Genomic DNA, 23,167 nt, shown 5'->3' on the forward strand with positions numbered 1-23,167 from the left:
AAAATTATAGGCGTCCCACAAAGTACCCCCTCGGGCCCCTTGTTGTAAGACCTTGGCAGGAAATCCGTAGTGGACCTGGCTAGACTTCGCCCACTCTTATATTGGCGGAGGCTATGGACTACAAAGGAATTAAAACATTATGCGTCAGGCATTATGGACGTAATTTTGACAGATAGCCACATAGAATTAAATGGTTTCAGGAAATTAAGTCCCTCCTTGAAATGATGGGTATGAGTGTTCTATGGACAGATCCTGTTAATGCCTTCTTTCCCCTCCAAAGAAGCATTAAAGGCAAAATACTGGGAAATGGTGTTCTGTAACACATACCGTAGTCAATCCTCCTCACCATTAACGGGCAAATTTATGGAATTTAAATCTTCCCCCCGTTTTGAGCAATTCTGGGACATTATCCCAAAACCCTTTGACCGGAAATTATATCTCCGGTTAAATGCAGGCACTTTGCCAACTAGATCTTTTACTGCAAAGTGGGGCAAAGCTGAATGTGATAAATGCCCCTCTGCCCAGAGCAAATTGAAACAGTAGCACATCTTCTTTTAGCTTGCCTCGCATGCATTACCCCTCGGCGTGCATGGCTAAGACCGATAAGTAAATCACTGGGCCTTAGAAACTGTGTCCTGGCAATGAGAGTACTCTGCTCTGACTCCACACCATCTATTGCTATAGCAATGGCCAAGTTCCTAAGCTGGTCATGGAGTATACGTATGCGCCGCGTTGGTGGACTCTTAAGCTGAGCAATACTTAAATCCTCTTGTCCACAATAACAGTCCCAATTAATTACTCTGTACTATGATTAGATCTTTAATATCTTTTTTAATGAAATTGTTTTTTAGGTCTTTTTTCTACTTTGTATACATATATTATATATTTTAATGTTTTGTAAATTTAAGGTTCTTAACGTATCGGTATATTTTTTTTAAGCTACTATATGTATGTGCTTTAAGACTTGTCGTAATAAAGCTTTGATTGATTGGTACACACTAAATGGCAAATGAATGCAGGTGTCTTTGGGAAATGCATTGTTCTGCTAGGAAAGCTGAGTTGGTTAATGCAATCAGCACAGACTTCCTTTTGTGTATCAGATGGTCTCATCTGAATCCTGATCGATGCACTGGGGGACAGTAACGTGTATTTATAGTGCTATGTAGACTCAGGGGGTGACAAACCCCTCTGGATATGTGTGTCAGGAGATTAAACGGTGTATTACACTATATGAAATAGGCGGTCACAGTTTTAAAAAATGTGTCCACGCAGTGTAAAATAGGATACTACAAACTGTGCAGAAAGTTGGTGTTCAAAAGTTATATGACATGGACTGAAGAGGGAGGCATCGGCTGGGGAGTGTGACCACAGGGGAGAGTGATGGTGGTAGGAGAGGGAGGAGAGGACAGAGTGGGATGGTGAGAGGAGTAACCTGATGGCAGAGGAGAGAAAGGGTGATGGAAGAGGATAGGGAGGGAAGGGTCATTGTAGGTGATGGAGACATAACAGTGACTGCCATGGAAGGTGATCACGTGACTGTGGGGGCGGAGGACGAGACCACCAGAGGAGGGTGTTGGCAGAGGAGGTGCTCGCTAAGCAGGGCTCTAAGTGGGCCAGGTCTCACCGGGGATGAGCACCGGGTCCTTGAAACGGGTCTTTATCGGGCTCTGTTTTGTGCCCTGGTGGTCCTTTTTTTCTGGATGTGCGCTGCTCACACTGCTCACTTCTCATCAGCGGAGGTTACGGCATGACGTCATGCCAGGTGAGTGTTGTAGGGGGAAGGGAAATCCTTTAAAGAGAGTCCTTATCTCTCTGGATTTCCCTTCTCTTTTTGAAACTCAGGAGCAGCAACATTGTCGTGGTGTCACCAGGGCTTTAAGTGGAAGCTTTTTCAATACTGTATACAAGATATATTTGCAGCTTATTTATCTTATGCAACTAACAACCATTGACAAAGCCAATACTCCTGACTTGTAGGTATGATGTTACTTCTTGTATCATATCTGGATGCAATGACAGAAACAGCACAATACAAGTCGGTAGGCACAATATGCTAAGCACCAGGGTTCGGTTCCCGGCGCGGCAGGTTTCTGGACCAGGGTCAGCAGACTCGATAATTCTCTCGCCTCGGTGCCCACTCTGATCAGCGATCACACTCGGCAACTCTGGGCATTAGCTTGCCTCATCTTCACTAACGGCCCCACCAGACCGCCGGGGATGCCTGGTCTCACCCTGGAGATACCCATTAAGGGACCATCTCTCAGAGAAGCCAGGAAGGGTTTTGCAGCGGTCGTAGCGCCTTGGGACACTCCGGGTAAGTAGCGCGCTATATAAATGCCTATACATTTACATACATACAGCACACACTTAGCTTACGTGTTTTAAGCCACGCCCTTAATTGAATTGGCCACGCCCCTTTGAGAGACCCCCTCCAGTTTTTTCATCCCACTTAAAGCCCTGTTGCTAAGGATGGTGATGGCTGGAGACAGTGATTACATGGTAGGTTAATGGTAGGAGAAAGGTTTTGGGACTTTAAACTGAGAAAAATAGATAAAATTAAAAAAAAAAAAAAAATGTCCATCTGGCACTGCAAACTCCTTGGGGGTGAGGGCGCGGGGGCGCTCTACTTGAACCACAATGTTTAATTGAAGACCTGTTTATTTGTCCCAGTTCTGCTCACCTGTTACGGCGTCATAAAACTCTTCCTCACTGTGCATTCTTTACTTTATAAATCTGGGTTCCCAACGCGGCGCCACTATTTCATTGTTCTTCCAACACGCCAAGGCCAGTCCTGCTCAACAGAGGGCGTCTGCTTCCGGAGCTGGGGGGAAACAGACACAGGCGGGTTATTACACTTGCCCCATCCTAAACACAGCATAAGCAATGCCAATCCTGCGCTCGAGTCTCATAGCTTCGCCTGCGAGCAGGTGTGACTTGCTCCCGACTAACAACTGAACGTGCAAAATAAAGAATATATAAGACGATATATAAATATATTTTATTAATTAACAATAAACCAATGTTTACACGTTACATGACAGAAATAAGGCATCACATTCGCTCCATGAAATCGAGGCATTCAAGCCCACGTGAGTATTCCCTTCCGTGATATTTCAGATACTTTCATTTCGGAGAGCAGGAGCAGCGCCGTTTGGCCTCCAGATTATCAAATGCAAATGTTTACAACACACGTACTCGGTCACAGGCCAAGGACAAAACTTTCAAGGGTGGAAAGCCTTCACTGGATACACCCCCTCTCAGTGGGAAAGTGTGGGCGCTCTCAAGAAGGAGCGCCTTGTCTTGAGTTTGAGACTGGGTCTCTGGATTAAACTGGATATTTCGGTGTTCGATGGAAGCGATGCCGGCTTTGAGGCCCCAAGGGAGGGAAGGACCTGGGCGTGTACAAACTACAGGTACATACCTGCGGGTGTGGGTCAAAGGGCCCATAACATGTATACTTGTGGGCTGTGGGTCAAAGGGCCCTTCACATGCCCAGAGACTTGTATACTTGTGGGCTGTGGGTCAAAGGGACCTTAACATGTCCAGAGACCTGTATACTTGGCGGGCTGTGGGTCAAAGGGACCTTAACATGCCCAGAGACCTGTATACCTGTGGGCTCTGGGTCAAAGGGACCTTAACATGCCCAGAGACCTGTATACTTGGCGGGCTGTGGGTCAAAGAGACCTTCACATGCCCAGAGACCTGTATACTTGGCGGGCTGTGGGTCAAATGGACCTTAACATGCCCAGAGACCTGTATACTTGGCGGGCTGTGTATCAAAGGGACCTTAACATGCCCAGAGACCTGTATACTTGGTGGGCTGTGGGTCAAAGGGACCTTAACATGTCCAGAGACCTGTATACTTGGCGGGCTGTAGGTCAAAGGGACCTCAACATGCCCAGAGACCTGTATACTTGGCGGGCTGTGGGTCAAAGGGACCTTAACATGTCCAGAGACCTGTATACTTGGCGGGCTGTGGGTCAAAGAGACCTTAACATGCCCAGAGACCTGTATACTTGGCGGGCTGTGGGTCAAAGTGCCCTTCACATGCCCAGAGACCTGTATACTTGGCGGGCTGTGGGTCAAAGGGACCTTAACATGCCCAGAGACCTGTATACTTGGCGGGCTGTGTGTCAAAGGGACCTTAACATGCCCAGAGACCTGTATACTTGGCGGGCTGTGGGTCAAAGGGACCTTAACATGCCCAGAGACCTGTATACTTGGCAGGCTGTGGGTCAAAGGGACCTTATCATGCCCAGAGACCTGTATACTTGGCGGGCTGTGGGTCAAAGGGACCTTAACATGCCCAGAGACCTGTATACTTGGCGGGCTGTGGGTCAAAGGGACCTTAACCTGCCCAGAGACCTGTATACTTGGCGGGCTGTGGGTCAAAGGGACCTTAACCTGCCCAGAGACCTGTATACTTGGCGGGCTGTGGGTCAAAGGGACCTTAACATGTCCAGAGACCTGTATACTTGGCGGGCTGTGGGTCAAAGAGACCTTAACATGCCCAGAGACCTGTATACTTGGCGGGCTGTGGGTCAAAGTGCCCTTCACATGCCCAGAGACCTGTATACTTGGCGGGCTGTGGGTCAAAGGGACCTTAACATGCCCAGAGACCTGTATACTTGGCGGGCTGTGTGTCAAAGGGACCTTAACATGCCCAGAGACCTGTATACTTGGCGGGCTGTGGGTCAAAGGGACCTTAACATGCCCAGAGACCTGTATACTTGGCAGGCTGTGGGTCAAAGGGACCTTATCATGCCCAGAGACCTGTATACTTGGCGGGCTGTGGGTCAAAGGGACCTTAACATGCCCAGAGACCTGTATACTTGGCGGGCTGTGGGTCAAAGGGACCTTAACCTGCCCAGAGACCTGTATACTTGGCGGGCTGTGGGTCAAAGGGACCTTAACCTGCCCAGAGACCTGTATACTTGGCGGGCTGTGGGTCAAAGGGACCTTAGCATGCCCAGAGGACTATTATAACCAGCAGAAGTTGGGCAACGGGTCCCATGCATGCCCAAAGGACAGTTACTTCCCTCTTTCTGGTGGCGAAAGGGTCCTTAATATGTCCAGAGGACTATTACACCTGCAGAAGCGGGTCAAAGGGTTCTGTGTATACCCATCGGACTGTTACTTACCTGTAGCTGTGGGTTAAAGGGTCCGTAACATGCACAGAAAACTATTATACCCATAGAAGTGGGGCAACTGGTTACGCGCATGTCCTGAGGACTGTTACTTGTAGCTGTGGGACAAAGAGTCCTTGACACAACCAGAGGACTGTTGCTTACCTGTAGCTGTGGGTCAAAGGGTCCACTACATGCCCAGAGTACTATTATTTTTATATAGCGCCTGAATCGACCCCCGAAGGGGTATCTCCGCGCTTGCCTTGGGAACCCGTCCTGGCTTTTCCCTGTGAGATAGCCCCTACAGGGCATCCCCAAGGTGAAAGCCAGGCATCCCGCCGCTGGGGGGCCGTTGTGGAGATTAAGCAAGCTTAATGCCCAGAGTTGCAGAGTGTGAACCCATGATTAGGTCAGGCACCGAAGCGAGAATTATCGAGTCCATGGACATTTGAGCTCAAGACCCTGCCGCGTCGGGGATTGAACCCTGGTCCCGGGTCTGACCTCTGCTTCAGGGTCTGCCTGCTCTAACCAGTGAGCCACACTTCTCCTATGCTTATAGAAGTGGAGCCAAACAAATGAGGGTGCCCAGTGTTTTTTATTTTCACTGCACCGTTATAACCATTCAATGATCAGTAAATAGGTAATAGTATATACAAATTCAATGCGCCCACAAGGGGAAAGGGGAAGGGTGCAGGGGAAAAAAACATTTTTGATAGTTGTACATCACTAATCAAATTTCTCATATGCATAAATCAACGAGTGTAAATATTAAATGCTAATTGATCCCCATACGAGAGGTCACATGAGATAAGCATACATCAAACCATTTTCATAGCAAGAAAACTCCTAATCTGCTGTGTACATCATGCTATTGTTAGGAGTTCGTGGTGTAGATAAAAGTCTACGTTTCGACCCAGACGTTGTAGGACAGTAGATCCTTACTGCACGGGTCTTCGTCAGGACGTGAAGAAAGGGGGGGTGGTGGGGGGGGGGTGGGGCTGATTCCTGGTAGAAAGGCAAGGAGGGTGTTGTCTAAGGCGGCCAGAAAAAACGTGGTCCGTGAAAAATCTTTGGCTTTTTTGGAACGGTAGGTGCTTGGAAAACGCTATCCGTATCTTATCATTCAGGGTAGCGGGATTAAAGAAATTATCTGTTTAATGCTCCTCCGTCGAAATGGGAAAGGGTTTTTTTTTCCAAATCTTTAAAGCGGAACGATCACTCGTTTTTATCACGGAAAAAAGCTTAGAAAAGGCTGCAGGGTGCTCCCGCGAATCCTTGCAGTGGCAGTAAGTAAGAGGGCTAAGTAAGTAGTACAAGGGCTGTTACTTGCAGCAGTGGGACAAAGGGTCCTTAACACACCCAGAGGACTATTATACCTATAGAAGTTGGTCAGGGGGTCCTAGGTATGCCCAGAGTACTGTTACTTGCCTCTTGCTGGTGATTACAGGGTTCCGTGCATGCACAGAGGACTGTTACCTGTAAGTAAGAGCCAAATGGTCGTTTACATACCCAGAGCACGGTTACTTACCACAGAAGCGGATCAATGGGCTCATATATACCCATCAGACTGTTACAAACCTGCCGCTGTGGGTCAAAGGGTCATTTATGTGCCCAGAGGACTGTTATTTGATTCTTGCTGGTGGCTAAATAGCAATGGGCATGCACAGAGGACTATCAATTACCTGTACCTTTGACTCGAAGAGTCCTTTACACGCACACAGGACTGTTACATATAGAAGTGGAACAGCGGGTTCTGAGCGTTACCCTGAAGACAGTTACTTGAAGGCTGTGGGCCAAAAAGTTCATAACATGGTCAGAGGACTATTGCTGACCTCCAGAAGCGAATCAACAGGTTCTATGCATGTCCTGAGGACTGTTACTTGTATGCTGCTGGTCAAAGGGTCCTGTGTATGCTCAGAGGACTATATGTAGCTGTAGAACCTTGCACAGAATACAGGTTATCACTCAAAGTCTGCAAAGGACTGGAAGATGGTCCAGAGGCAAGTCAAAATATGCTTTGCCAAACCTGTATACATTATAATCCAAACAATAGTCCAAGTACACTACTTGGAAAAAGAGAAAGGATTTTTGTCAAAAAATAAAGATAAAGAATAAACCACCCTGAATGTAAAAAGAATAAGGAAATTAAGAAAATTGTACTACCCAACTCTTAAACTCCTAATACACACAGTACCCATGCACAAAATGTTTTTTCTAGGTTTCAAGGTAAATTTTAATATCAAAAAAGAGGGAACGTTTTTAAATGCACTTAAAAGGGGGCGCTCGTACAGTTACACAAACAGTGTTGCAATTATGAACAATAAGTGTAAACAAAGCAAGTCGTGGCTTAGGGAAAATTACAAAAACAGTGTTTCAAGACAACACATAAATACACACCAAAACAATGGTGTTCTCATTCACTAAAGACACACTATTGGCGTTGACGACGTTTCAACCCATAAGCAATTGAAGCGTCATCATCAGGACTGGAGCGTCCACTGTATTTCAATAAAAATCATCTAATGTCCATACGTAGAAGGTCCCGCGGTCATGCTGGGTCAGAAAATCCTGGTCAAGGCATTGAATTATGCTATTATTTAATATGACCCACCTTATCCGATCAGCATGCCGGCTCACGTAACCTTCTCAGCATCAGTTCCAGAATTAGATGTTTTTATTGAACCTAGGCCTTTAGTTTAACAGATCACTTTCTCTCACTTCCTAAAATCAACAAAACCTTTTCCTAAAGTTTTTTCTTTCATTTACATCTCCTTCAAAAAATGATTCAATTTTGACCTCTTTCTGCATGTCAGCTGGTTGATCAATCAGTCATTCTAACCAACCTAGATAATTGTAATTCCTTAGATCTTAGCCTGGCGGAATGTTCCCTAGATTCTTTACTTCGCCTTTAACATGCCGCGGCAGCTGCTGCTAACATCTTTAATTTTGCTCACACCTCCACCTACTGGTCTATCCTCCAGTGGCTTCCTCCACTGGCCCATAATCCACTTAAATCCACGGGTATTGTGCACTGAGCCTTCCACAAAATAGGCCCTCTCTTTTTCCAAGAGAAATTCCGGCCATACTTTCCAGAACTGAATCTGTATTCATTTTCTCGTTTTCTCGTATCACTGCCTAATATATCATACGCTTTAACAGAAGGCCTTTACTGGTCATTCTCTGCATCTAGCCATTGGAACTCACGCCCTCTTTCCGTTTGACTGAGATGATCATCTCTCATTCAGAAAATCCCAGAAGACTCTTTTCCCCACCCATCTGTAAGACTGCCATGTTCTGGTCATCCGCCAATCTCGCAGGGCCAGGATACCCTGTAGGGTGGCCTCTGTGCTCTATTAATATCTCATCATTACAAAGACATTTATTATTAATACCACATGCGGGAATAACTGTACTCCCGGTTAAAAGACAACAAAAGGCGAGTATAAAGGGGATGCCTCCACCACTACCTAAACCAGTAGTCACCCGCATGTGCCAAGGACTTAAAGCAAAATCCAGAAATGTTTGTGTACAAAAGTCCATGTTCGTCACACATGCAAGTTAATACATCCTGCATGGAACTTGGACATTTCAATTGTTATCGGAAGAGTCTCATCAAAATGTCTGCAAAAGTGCGCTGTGCAAAATCCTATTATTGGTGCGGTTGCTGCAAAGCCAAGAAAGAAAAACAAAGGAAGGAAGGAAGGAAGGAACAAATGAGCACACAAGAAACCACAAAGAAATGGACCATGATGCGGGTTCAGAGGCACAGGAGATGAGTAAGGAGTTCCTGATGGCCAGCAGGACCAGCTCAAGGTGGCATCGAAGTCGTGCAAGTTGTGGGAAACATAATCAGTTTCCTTTTCCAACAAACGGTGTTCTTTGTATTAAGTACAAAGTCTCTGGCACTGCTGTGAACCAATGCAAAACGTTCATTTGGCTTTCAGTGGCTCAGGTCGCGCACTGATGGTCAGTGCCCTGAATTAAAGAATGGTCAGAAGCGGAGCGTTGGGTGGGCAGATGGACGTGTTTTTCTTGCACGCGAAGGGTTTACATTCTCTACATATCACCTTCTGAAACAGATCAAAGTTAAATATTGGCAGTCCACACCTGCCACCTACAGCAAATACACCATAATCAAGAGGTATTTCACAAGCAGAGTAACTGCAGTGTCACCAAGAAGGATGGCTAGTATCAAACCATTAAATCCAGCCTCGAAGATAGTATTGAACTTTGTAAAACGTAAGCAGTATCATGGTTTTATAACACGCACAGCTACTCAAGAGTGTCCCAGCGCGAGCCCAAGAGACAGCAGGAAGAAAAAAGAGCAGATAGCACAGAAACCAGATCAGTGAAAAGAGAAGGTTTTTAGTTTCTTCCTAAATTGGGTAGAAATCTGCAGGCTACACAGGTCAAGAGGGAGCGAGTTCCATGCCATGGCTGCCAAATAGGCCAGAGAACTACCGCTCTTTCTCTTCAAGCGGAATCTAGGGACATAGGCCAGGAGCATGTTAGAAGACCGCAAGTGTCTGCTGGAGGAGTAAAACTGAAAACGTTTCCGGAGGTAGAGGGGGCCGTATTCATAAAGCGTAGCATGGATAGTTACCAGGGCTTTATACGGGACCCTAGCCTTCCCCGGTAGCCAGTGCAAGTTGTGCAGATGTTGCCTGACACTGGTGCGTTTGGGGAGGTCAAAAAGCAGACAAGTGGCGGCATTTTGAACCACCTGAAGTTTGTCAATAAGATAGGCGGGAAGGCTCACGTACAGTGCATTCGCATAATCTATGCGGGAGGTAACAAGAGCTCGAACAACCGTTTCCTTAGCTGCTAAGAGCAGAAGTGTCAGAAATTTCCTAAGAAGTTTCAGAATGCCAAAAGAGGTGCCAGTCAGTTTATTAATTGGATTACAGAAACTCAGCGTTTCATCAAACCAAATCCCAAGGTTTTTTACAGGGAGTCCAGGAGGTGAGGGCCTGGGAGACTCATCAGGCAAGAAAGTATACCAAACCTGAAGAGGAAACTCTCCAAAGAATACAATTTCTGTTTTATCCTCGTTACATTTCAGCCGAGCGAGCGTCAACCAATTAAACACCACAGTTAAACAGCTTTTAACATGGGCAGTGGATGTCTATGATTTTTTCCAAGTGAACAGGAGCTGGGTGTCGTTGGTGTAAGCAACAACTTTAGCTCCTAGTTCTTCTGCCAACCGAATGAGGAGTCATGTATAGGTTGAACAAAAGTGGTCTAAGTACTGACCCTTGCGGAACCCCGGTCAAAAGAACTTGGGGAGTAGACGTGAAGGGAGGGATCCATACTTGTTGGGTTCGGCCTTCTGAGAAGGATTTCAGCCACTCACCAGCAGTAACCATAATGCCTAATTCCTGGAGGCGGGCGAAAAGTGAATGGGGGACAGTATCAAAAGCAGCAGAGATCCAACAGGACCAAAACTGACCTGCCCCCAGCATCCTTGGTCTCGCGAATAGCTTCCGTAATTTCTACCAAAGCAGACTCTGTGCTATAGTCGGCCCTGAAACTGGATTGGGCTGGATGAAGGAGGCCATTCTGTTCAATGAAAGCAGTTAACTGCTTATTGACCATCTTTTCGCATATTTTACCAATAGCAGGGAGAAGAGAAATTGGGCAATAATAGTCGGAAGGTTAGGATCCATAGTCGACTTTTTGATCAGAGGGATGAGCAGTGCCTGTTTCCACTCAGTGGGGACATGGGCCAGTGTCAGTGAGGCATTAACAAGCTGATTAAGAAGAGGGTTAATACCTACAGCCGCACTGGCCATGAATTTGGCAGGACAGGGATCACTAGGGGAGCCCGATTTAAGGTAGCATAAAGCTACCAGGAAGTCCATTAGTGATATGGCTTCAAAGGTGGAAAAGGTGACTTTAGCAGGAGAAGGAATATATCGGCCAGGGGGCACCAAGAAAACCTGGGTGTCCTGGTTGCCAAATGACAGTTGGAGAGCCCTAACTTTATAGATGAAAACTTAAAAAGCTCTTCACACCTCATAGCTTTAGGAGTCACATAATTCTTCACAATGTTAAACAGTTCTTTAATATTACCAGACCGGGCAATACAGTCAGTATAGTAGGAGCGCTTCGCTAATATGATAGCAGCATAGTATGGTTTTTGAGCTGCTTTCAAAGCAGTTTTGGCCTCAAAGCTATAATCCTGCCTCCATTTCCTTTCCAGCTTTTCTTAGTGTTTTGTCTGTATTTGAAGCTCAGGTGAGAACCATGGATTGGACAAAGGCCTGTTACGGGCTTTAAGTTTCGTTTGGGGAGTAAGATCAGTCACCACCTTCTCAATCCAACTATTGAATTGAGAAAGAGCAAGATTAAATTCCTCAGAGCGTTGAGGGCGACAATCAGCCAAGGTTTGATAGCAGGCAGCTGGCTCTATTTTGGATTGCATTGCTTACGGTCTCAGTTTCTGGCAGCGAGTTGATCATCATACACACCCTCGTTTGGTTTGGAAGACAGGTGAAATTATGAGCTAGTGAGAACATGTTCTGTAGCGGAGGTCCAAAAGAGGCGGTGCAGTGTCAAAATGTATGTCACCCATAAAGTCTGCATCCACATGTCACATTTAGACTGTGACAATGATGCTTAAAAATGAGTGGCCTTTCCAATGCAAGGACCAAGTCTTTACATAGATGCCCACCATCAAAGTCCGTCGGAGGGGCTCATGACAGAAGTCCAATGATTACCAGCCTTCTACTGTGTGGGAGCAACCTTCAAGGTGGCATTATATGATCGGATCCGTACAGAACATTAGAATACATTTCTCGATCAGTGACATAGTTTCTCAGTATCACAGCGGGTCTTCTAGCAAATATAGGTCAGCATTTTTCATAAGAAATGGCGGTGAAAACCTAGCTGGATGGCTGACTCTTAAAGTCTATGTGAAGAATTAGCATCACCTAATCATTCCACATCACCGTCCATGCAAAATGAAGGAGTCTAAATCAGGGGGGCTTGTAACATTACTTGCCCAAATTAAAAACATTAGCTCCTCGGTCCATGAGGAACCTCTGCCACAAATGTGAATACATTATCACTGCTATAGTCACACTGTAAATAATCTAGGGCTATAGTCTACATAGACGTTCCTTCATGTACCCAATAAGCTCTATGAAACCCACTCACACCTCCACATAGAAAATCACCAATGGGTCAATGCCAACCAAAGGTCTATCTCCGACATTTATAACTACACTCTTACTTCGGAAGCATGCACTCTCCCACACCTCCACCCCAAATCTACCTCACCTCACAAGAGAATGCTCTGCATCGGCACCTTCATGTACGCATGGGGCAGCAGGGAACACATGTTCTCTAGTGCTGAGACACCCCGTTGGGGTAGCTGTGCGCTTAATAAATACCTTATTATTATTATATGCACTACTTGTAGTCCGCCACCTCCTTGGGAATGCAGTGATATTCGACAGCCGGGGTCAAGTGGGTCGACCAGTGGTCTACAAATGCTGGTACCATCATAGCATAGTTCACTCTATGCCCAGCTGTAGACCATTATGGAAAACTACAGACCATGTGAGGACTAGTTATAAATACAAAGAAACTTTGGACAACACACACAACCCTGGGGACGCTCACTCTATGATGAAGCCACGGAGGAGCCAATGCTGAAGACAGCACCGGAGGCAAGGGCTGTGGTGGTAACAGATACTGCTTTTTGCTAGTCGATCTCGTAGAACTGTGCAACCAAAGCTGTCGAATGCGCAAGACGGGCCTGCGGGGGATGACTTTGCAGATCAAACATGAAACCGTGGGTACGGATTCATCCAGAATACAAATCAATGCTTCGGAAGAAGCAGAAACTGAAGTCAAGCTAGCAGAGCCAGTCGATGAGGCAGGCTGGAGACGGACTGATATCTGCAGCAGGCAAGCTTGATAAGGAGATAACTAGCTGGGCTGCTTATGTGTCTGCCCTTTTAACGAGGCACGTATCCTGAATCTAGGTGAAGTAGAAGGCCATTCCCTTATGTCCATGAAGACACAGCTGGTAACCCTGGCTCTACCCTGCTGGCTGAGATGTAATCTGGCCACTGCTTGCATGTCACTCAGTCTTCTGCAAGATCACTTGAGAAGATACAGCAGAGGAGGCTCTGAGCTCACTAGGGACTCACCGCCGGGCTCTGCAGAGCTAGGATGTAAGTGACAAGGCATAAGCCAGGACGGCAGAGATACTCCATCCATGCGGAGTCTCCCAGGTCCCTGGGCGATGTGCTGCTCCACTCCAGGTCTCTTTCTTTGAATTCTGAGAGTTGCAGTCCTGTTTTATAATTGGAATAAAGAAGACTAGAAGTCCCAAAGTTCAAAGAAAACAAATCTCCTGGACTGGAGTAGCACATCACGGATGGGTTTTGGAAACTTGGCGGCTACGATACTCACGAATAAATGACAAGCAGGGTCTCAGGTCTGCTGTTCTAAATGTCACAAATTCGCCAAAATAAAAAGTGCACCAAGCCCCCCACATTCGAAACAGGTGAGTGAAAATCCAACAATTTGATAAGTAAACCTTGCCAAAAAATATTCTTCATTTTAAGGGCAATCGTGAAGAGCAGCGCTCAAAAATGGTGTCAAATTTCCACATTCTTACACTTCCCTATGACAATACAATATTGCAAGGCGTGTATCCATTTTAGATTTCTTGTCCCGGGGTCAACATCATGTCACCTTTTATTATTTAATTAGAGAAATTTGTAATAGTGGACTTCGTGCCAGGGGGGCGGGGTTGTGGTGGGGTGGCTACAGAGCACTGTACACAGGAAAAAAAGGAAATACAGTAAAATGCTGAAACAATTTCCGATTCTTTTTTAAATAGCTTATAAATTATATTTTTGAAACTGTAGTATCGGGCGACCTCCCAAAGTAAATGGTGTGGTTGGGGGGCCATGCCCCTACCTCTTCTTGCCCACATGCATTTCTGGGCGGAACATGGTGTGAATGGGGGTTGGAAGGGTTGGCCTGTTGTGCTTATTCTTGCAATGAGGCTCTCCGACTGAGAGACGAGCCTCCTTGGCAGGTGGGCCTGCGACACAGACCATCTCCAGGAGAAGCTCAGTTTGACTCCAGTCTGCAGGTCTCTGGAGTCGCAGAGTGATCCGCAGTGTGGCTCACTGGTTAGAGGCGGCAGACCCGAGAGCAGAGGACGGCCCGGGACCAGGGTTCGATTCCCGGCGCGGCAGGTTTCTGGACCAGGGTCAGCGGACTCGATAATTCTCTCGCCTCGGTGCCCACTCTGATCAGTGATCACACTCGGCAACTCTGGGCATTAGCTTGCCTCATCTTCACTAACGGCCCCACCAGACCGCCGGGGATGCCTGGTCTCACCCTGGAGATACCCATTAAGGGACCATCTCTCAGGGAAGCCAGGAAGGGTTTCGCAGCGGTCGAAGCGCCTTGGGACCCTACGGGTAAGTAGTGCGCTATATAAATGCCTATACATTTACATTTACTGCCTCATCACACGACCACAAGGTGAAGAGCCACAATTCCTTTGCACAGAAGGGGTTTCCAGCTCAGGTGTGAAGGCTCTGCACAGTTGACCTCGAATGGAAACCTCCACAGCACACCGATGAGCACCTTATTGCTGCGTGGAAGGACAGCTGTGGCTGTTTAGGCTGCCTTCGCCCTGCACTCACACCGTGAAAATCATTCTAAGGGTAGCAGGTCTGGACCCAAATTTTGTTTCCCTTGCCCACACCTATGGAGAGAGCCTGGTTCAACCTCTCCACACATTGGGCCGCCAAAGACCTCCCAAGGTGAAACTGATCCTAGGTTGTAAAGGTAACTTAGGAGCTCTCGGCCCAGAGGAGTGGAGATAGATCAAGGTGCAACAGTCTCTAGAGTAAGGAAGTGTTTGAACCCAATAGAGCCTTCACCTCATGGGTTCTCGATATTCTTTACTGTAATGGGATAAGATCTGAAACAAATCGTCTGGTATGGGGGAAAATCCGTCTTGCAATCAGGTACTTTCACCTTCCCTGTGGTTGCAATCACCATTCGAGGAGGCGCTTTTGAGGGTGATAGCAGAAGAGTACCCAGCGGAACAAACCTCTCTTCCATCCAGCTAGCTCCTCTTCTTCGGGTCGAAATCCAAAGCCTCCAGTAGGTATGAAGCACATTTAATCATACAAACCTGTTGGTTTCAGAAGGATCTTTTGGTTATGATGGCACAGGCACACACAAGATGGCTGTTCAATAACCAAGAGACAAAGGTCATGCAGGTTAGGCGTTGGAAACAGTAGCTTGCATGACAGCATTGCTTTAGGCTGAAGAGCAAAAGTATAAGTTACCAGGCTTTAAAAAAAAAATAGAAGATTCAAAAAAGATATAAAGGGTACCAAAGCAAGGTCCTTTTTAGGGCTTCCCTCAACGGGAGAGAGACAAGTTACTATCCACCTGTTCAGTAGAAATAAAGGAAAGAGGCAAGGGCAAGATGAGGGGGTGCTCTGCATGGCAGTTCAGGGCCCAAATATTGTAATGGGCTCAATGTCCCTGTTTGCACCACGGCGCACCTTAAAGCAGGTTCACCCTAAAAAAAACACAAAAAACAATGCAATGCCCAGAGAGCTGCCGCAAATGTGAAAAGTCTGAACACCTACAACAGCAGTTTCCTTTCCCATCATTAGGTGGGACGCCCACAAACTGGTACTAGGGAGGCGCTAGGGCATAACAGAACATGTAGGTTCAGGAATCGATCTATAATTGTGCTGCATAGTGGGCGTGAGGAGGTATTATGAAGTTAGTGGAGGTATTGTTAGAATTGTATTGGAGGGTAAAGGGGGGAGTCTAGGGAAAACAACACCACAAGGGTCCCCGTAAGGGACATCACAAAGGTCCCTGGAAAAGAACATCACAAGGGTCCTGAGGAAAGAGACACCACAAATGAATAGGCCTGGGTGGAGTTCCGCTACGTGGAACCCCGCAAAAAGACAAAAAACTCAGTACAGTTCCGCAAGTGGCGTAGTGCATCACAAACTGCTATTCACACTGATCTCCCTATCGTCGAGTAGAAATTCTACTCTAGCGGCAGCTCGCACTCGCCAACTTGCAATTGGCGAGATAGAGGAAAAAACTCTGCTGCACTATGAGGAGAGGCGTTTTCTGCACTACACGAGCTCCATGGAGCGCAGAAAACTCTGCAAACTCCACGTACGGAGCAGAGTTCACTGCCCAGACCTACAAATGATCCGGGGCGCGGAGACCAAATGCGGTACAGTAAGACCGAAGAAAAATGGATAAGCAAAGGGAAAGACTGGATAGTACACAAGGGTAATAAAGAATATAGCATAATCAGGTGGCAGAAAGAAGGCACCAACAAACAAGGAAAAGGAGAGATCCTGAGAATTAAGATGAGGGTAGGGTAACATAGGAAGTGGTAGTGACCTGGAGGAGATAGGAACCTAAGTAAGAGAGCAGACCCAAGAATTATCACAGGAAATGGTTAAAACGGGGAGTGGAAGAGTGGTGAACACTTTAACAAACTAAGGAAATTGATTTAAATAAATAAATTAGACACTGAATGGTCTATTGAACAAGTGTTATTGTAGTTAAATGTGTGTGGTGCATTTTAAAAATGGTGGCAAGTCCCATTTAAAATCTTCACCACATTTGAAAGGTTCAGCTTAATCCACACACACATTTAATGGTCACACTGAAGTTTACGTCGATGTAAGCATAAGTGATGTAAATAGCAGACCTCCGACGCTCAACTACTATTGTTAAAGCTCCTCCTCCCACGAAGCTGCTAAACATCAGACAATTTCAAACGACACCTCCCGCATCCAACAATCAATATTATCCAAGTGACATGTTATAACGTAATCCACAAAAAAGATTGAGAACTAAAAGGATTGCCACAGCGGTCAGTGGACCCTTGAGCCGGCTGAGCCTGACCCAAGGTGACTGGTGGACTCTGGAGCTGGTCGAGCCCAATGAGGGAGATCAATGGCTACTGCAGCTAGTCGAACCTGACCAAGATGATTAGTGGACCCAACAACTAGTCGAGCATGGACAGCCTGATTAGTGGACCATGTAGCTGGCCAAACCCGACCAATGCAATCTGTACACCCTGTTTTGGGCCGAATCCAGCCAAGGTGACCTGTGGATTGTGCAGCTGGCCAAACCCAACCCAAGTGATGAGATGATCCTGCAGTTGTTCAGGCTACCACTGGATCTTGAAAAGGATCATGGCTAGCAATGGTAAGATCTGTGGACCCTGCGGTTTACAGGCAGCAAGCACACTGTACACATCACATTCAAACAGCAGGATTCAAACTAAAACTTCACAGGCAAATTAATTCGGAGTCAACCATTCTCTTGGTAGTCAAATGCGGTCAAACAATTCTGGTTGAGGAGATAAGCTTTAGGTCCATGTACAAGCCACAGTGGTGGCAGGAGCAACTGAAACCAAATAATCCCTATGCTGTGTACTGAAGAAAAACAAACTGCCCTTGCACTGGACATCCACACTCCTCTTTGCCCCTACTCCTTATCTAGGTTAGCTCCAACACCTCTCATCTCCAGCTAGATCTTGCACTCATGCTCCAGTGGTACCCGACAGGTCATTGTCCTACAGATGCTGTCCCTACCCGGCCCGAGCCTCTATGCTCCCACACCTAGCCGGGCAGCATTCTACAAACCTCTTTCAGGAAACAGAATCCAAGCTAAACTGCTGTCCGCAATGGACTCAGTGCTTTAGAAACACAAGGAGCTGAATGTTGGCAACAACTGAAAGCCAACTGTGGAAGCGGCTACCAGCCCATAAACAGACCATAGGTGTGCTAAAAATTAGCAGGTATGCTCCAATGACTCAGCCAGGCCATGATCCAGTCTGAATCACTGTCTTTGTGTTTCAAATGCACTAGTCACTGCATTTACCGAACCCATAATACTGCATTACAGCAGCTGTACTCCACGTGGCCAGAACAATACAAGGTGATGACTCCAAGCAATATTGCACCTGTGCGTGGAGTTTAGCCAGAGTGCATACGTCACTCCTCTTCCTGTTAGAACATTGGGCGTGTGCTAGCAAAACATTAACACAGGGCGTGGTGGAATGCATTCACTTCTAGTACAACCCCAAGTGAGGACTAGGAAAACGCTCACAAAAACAGGTTCACTCAGGTTCAACATTGAGGTTTCGTGTGTCCCTGCGGCTAGGCTGGCACCCTACCCATTTACCACAAGGCATCGATTCGAGCATCCCGCTTCACTGCGGCTCACCAGACAAGTGCAGGACTTCGGGATCAATCACAGACAATGTATTGGTGAATAACTCGATCTCCACCTTAGATAATCGATCCATTTATTTGCAGATGCTGCACTGATCTTTGCAAATCATTAAGTGCCTGGTTCAGAGAGATACAAGAAAACCAGTGAATAAGTAAATAATTAATGACCAAAGTTTAGCTTGGGTGGATACACTGCAAACATGACATGCATATGGCCCTCTTTACTCTACGTTGGACACCTCGGCATAGCCAGTCAGGCTTCTTACACGTACAACAAATTACAAAACAAATGAATGAATATCGACAGACACCACCTCTACTGACAGTACACAATTGTCCTAGAATGGAGGCAAAGAGTCTCAAATCAGCAAGAAATCTTGCAATCCAGTTCGATACAAAAGAATTAAAAAAAAAAAAAAAAAAAAAAAAGAGACTAGTTGACCAAACTCGGGATGTGGAGAGATTCGTAAATCTTTTGTTAGGCAAAGGGCAAGGTAGACAGGAGAGTGCACTGGTAGTTGTGAACCCTTGTGAGAAAAGAGGATCAGTGTGCTGCTGTAGTGTAACTGTACAGCAGCTGGTATGCGAGGTATGCTTGTTTTGAGATGTCCTGGTGGTACTTGTGGCTACAACTGTGGTTACCACTGTTGTAGATCCTGCTTTACCTGCAACTACGGTTTTTGCTTATGTTGCTCCTGTGGGGGGAGTGAGTGCGCTCGTATTCTACTGTTGTTACTGTACCCAAAGCTGTGGTTATTTCTCGGCCATTGTGGTTGCATGAGTTACATGAGTGGCACTTCTTGCTGCTTTAATGGTGGCTATTGTGGCAAGTGTTACAGAGAGGGGCGGTGGTTGTCCCTGTGGTCCCTGCTCCAGTGGCAGGGGTTGTCACCGCTGTGTTCCTGCTGCTATGGAGACCGTTTTTTTGCTGCTGTCTGCGCTGTGGTTACAAATGGGAAGCGACCTTAACGCGCTCAAAACACTGCAACACATTTACATTGTTGCTTTTACAACGCAAGTCGTTACCACGACTTGCACTGGAGGGCGCTCTAGACTAAGGAATAGTGTGATTTACAATTCCAACACCTTTCCTACTGTACGTAGGCTGGAGTTGGAATAGTAAATCATACTATTCCGTAGTCCAGTGCCCTAGAGCGCAAGTCTTTGTAGCGACTTGCGTTGTAAAAACAGCGATGTAATGTATCGCAATCATTTTGATCGCGTTGTAACATCATACATCCTTACAAATTTGTCTACTAGTGTTGTCACCTTGCTGGCATCTACTGTTGCCCAAGCCCAGGCTGCAGCTCTGGTCAGTGCATTGCAGCAGCTGTGGTCGCTGCTGACGTGGCAACTGCTGTTGTTGCTTTAGTCCATGATGCGGTGGGCACTGTGGACAGCATGTGTATCAGGGAAACCACCTCACCAATTAGAAATGCTCAAATCAGCACTAAAAGCCGCTCAGTATTCTCTTCTTTGCCATCATATGAGGTAGAGCATCATATGAAGCCAGGACTAAAACCGATCATCCTCAAATTTCTCAGCGTCCCTCCAGTGAGACTAGGCAGGGGTGGACTCTATTCTATTAATTTATTTCACGTTTGACCGAATAAGAGCTGGTTTGAGCACAGCCACAATATCACTATTGATAAGGTATTGGATGGACAACCATGGTCTTCGATGGGTGACAAGCGGGAGGCACCCTATAGCAGATGTCTTCTTATACCTGCCATTTATGATTTAACTGCAAACTGACAATTAAGAAATTCCAAGATTTCACCAAACAACTTGAAAAAACGAAACATACACCAGGAACTGTGTAGAAAACGTCCCCGAAATATCCAGTAAGTAATTTATATGCAATACGTCATGAATGCCAAACCGCACAGCAGGCACACATTTGACAAATGAGAAACGAAGAAAGATTGTTTGTAGGGGTGTGGCCACCCAAACCTTTATTGCTAACACTAGAAACTATTTTTACACAGACAGGTGTATGAAGACCTGGGAGAGCCTTTAGCAGCTCAGCAACGAATTAAACTATTAGAAGAAAAGTCACAGAAAGCCCTGGGCTACATCAAACCAATGGATGGCAGGCTAGGGCATTGGAGACCATACAAGTTTTGTTGCGCAGGCTTGGATAGACGTTATGGTATTTAGCAGAGTAGTTATCTGGGTTTCGCTTTGAAGAGATGCACCTAATAGCAATTTTTGGAAGATGAAGGCTATAACCGGTCACACTCCTTGCCAAACACTACGTTTACAATGTGGAAAACATACCTGATGCAGCTCAGTGGATCTGCTCATGAATATTTTTTAAAGAAGGAGCGGCTTCAGGTAGGATTTGAGCAAAGGGGCGGAGCTGTGTATGGGACAACAAGGGTTCTTAGAAAATGGCTGCCATTGTGATAAGCGGTAAAGGGCCAGAAATGATAAAGGCCATAATGACCTACCCTGCGGGCGTAGTGGTACTTACTGACACAATCCCTTGGACCTTTCGTGGTTGGCACAAGGATTAAGCAGGTCAGCTTGATTCACGCTCAATTTAACAACGGTTGCCACTGGTTCAGTTGATGGCTGCGCTTGACACAGCCCATAGGTCTGAAGATCTAAAGCTACGTGAAAAAAGTTTGCTCCAATAAACTTTCCTTTAGAAGGTATGGTATTAGCCACCCACACAATTGATAGTGTTCCCACATTGGGTGTAGGATCCTGGGAGTCATTATTTAATATGGTAGAAAACCGTAACAATAGTGAACTACCATTCATTCTTCCATAGCAAATGGAGTTAATGAAGAGAAAATACAGAACCAGAGATTCATGGCTGTTCCACATTTGGACATATCAACCGTACATTGAAAGATGGGCCAACACCAGGAGCTTGATAAACGAGCTACTGATGCAAGAGTCTAATCAATACATTGCACAATTAATGGTTCAACAGCATCACACTGCGCCAAGTCCATCAATCCAGACCTGGACTCTGTGATTAAACAGACTAACAACAGTAAGTGACTTCTATAAAGTCAGAGGCTGTGGAAGACCAACATCCCCTCACAAGTGTCAGCTAGACTGAGCCCTCTCTGCTGTAAAGCAGCTCCAGGAGACGGTGGCACATTTACGGCACAAATGGTTATTTGTGGGGCCCATGCCATCACCATCACTTGTAGGCTGCAAAGAAGCAGCAGCTTTGAAACAGTGGTGATGCTTTGTGTTCAACTGCTCGAAGACAAAGGCTGGGCTCCATTATTGCAATCGCACGTTGATTTAGCACACCTAGAATCCTAGGGGCTAAAGAGCTTGGTTAAAGGTGGCAATGGCATGTGAGACACGCAAATCAGAAGACGGTATCAAAGCTCAGTCTGGAGAACATGTGGAGGAGGATTTATTTAAGGCTCCTCAACAGGATCAGTGGTAAGGCAGCAGCATACCTCAGGGAAATATCCCCCAAATACTAACGCATGGGGGACACATGCTAGAAGTGGCCAACCGTCCCACTTGTTGCATTTCCACCAACGAAAGGTCTGGGCTTAATGGGCTAACACAAGAAACACACCTAAGGAAATGTGGTCCAGGCTACTCTCCCTTTTTTCAGTCCCCTTTTAGTTTCTAAGGGAACTGAAGCTCGGGTGACAAGGAAATCTTCATTACAGTCTTTCTACTGTGTCTATAATATGGAAAGTCACTAAGAGCTATGAGAAATAAAAAGAGGACTGTAATGAATGTGTGGGAGCCTTCAATACAGATAGCCTTGTGTTTCTATACAAGAAAGCACTCTTGGAACGGGAGGCTCCTTTACAGCTCTGTGTATGTCACAGTTTGGCTGGGGGTTCATGCGGGGTGCCAAAAGAGGGAACGGACAATGTTGGGGGACAGACAGGACACGAGATAGAGTTGTAGGGAGTGATGGTAATGAATAAGAATGTGATCTGAGACATAAGCAATGGCAGCAGGAAGAACGGATGAGAGGGGCGAGTAATAAGAAGCAAGACACATGGGGAAAAAGAGGATGTGGCGGGAAAAAGAGCAGCATGCGAGAGGGGAGAAAGGGAGAGAACACGGAGCATAGAGGGGTGTAACTCGAGAAACATGACACTAGAAAGAAGGTGGGGAGGAAGAATGCACAGCAACATACAAGGGAGGAGAGGGAGGATGCACGCTAAGCAGGCATAAGGGGGAAACAAGCGTTGAGGAACCAACAGAGAGGCCTTTAGTAGTAAAATAGTCGCTAGTGCAGTTCTATGCAAATACACAATTGGAAGAGGAGCAATTCACCCAAGGAGCCAACAATGTTAAGTGTAAGAGAGATAATCCACTGGGCTAAGCCAAGATATGATTCACAAAGGCACAAGCCAATGTCTGAAATAAAGGTTTCAAAGACAGCCAATAGTTGAAGGAGATGGCTCCCCCCCCCCCCCCCCGTAAATGTATCAGATGAAAATGTCTGTGCCTTTTACAGTACTTGTGCATTATGATCAGCAGAGAAAATACACAACCGATGAACAATTCATAATAAAGCAGTGCACACCCTCCCATAGTGGAATATCTGGTTGTCTTCAGTGTTGGGCGCCTATTTCTTATATATGCCACTATGGTTTGCCAGTTGGCAGCATTAGATAAAATTAGTTTATGGCCTTGGCTGTGGCTTGTTGAGCCTAAGAGGGACATGTTTAAAAGCCAAAGGGGCCAACGAACACTTAAGAGGTGTACGTGACAGGATAGATGTCCTAGAACACCACAACACACTCATTAGAAGGACTAAGATTGGTT

The 23,167-nt window shown here is 46.2% G+C and overlaps 1 protein-coding gene across 3 annotated transcripts in view; it reads right to left on the reverse strand.

Annotated features, from left to right (window-relative positions):
• The window catches only part of OSBPL2 (oxysterol binding protein like 2), a 342,788-nt gene that overhangs the window by 225,865 nt on the left and 93,756 nt on the right, over positions 1-23,167 (reverse strand). For all 3 annotated transcript variants that reach the window (XM_086932854.1, XM_086932857.1, XM_086932856.1), the window contains exon 2: positions 2,681-2,821. In XM_086932854.1, the coding sequence (XP_086788980.1) occupies positions 2,681-2,717 (37 nt within the window). In that variant the 5' untranslated portion in view covers positions 2,718-2,821. The remainder of the gene's footprint in view (positions 1-2,680; positions 2,822-23,167) is intronic.

This window comes from Lissotriton vulgaris, chromosome 7 (genome assembly GCF_964263255.1).
Source record: "Lissotriton vulgaris chromosome 7, aLisVul1.2, whole genome shotgun sequence".
NCBI lineage: Eukaryota > Metazoa > Chordata > Amphibia > Caudata > Salamandridae > Lissotriton > Lissotriton vulgaris.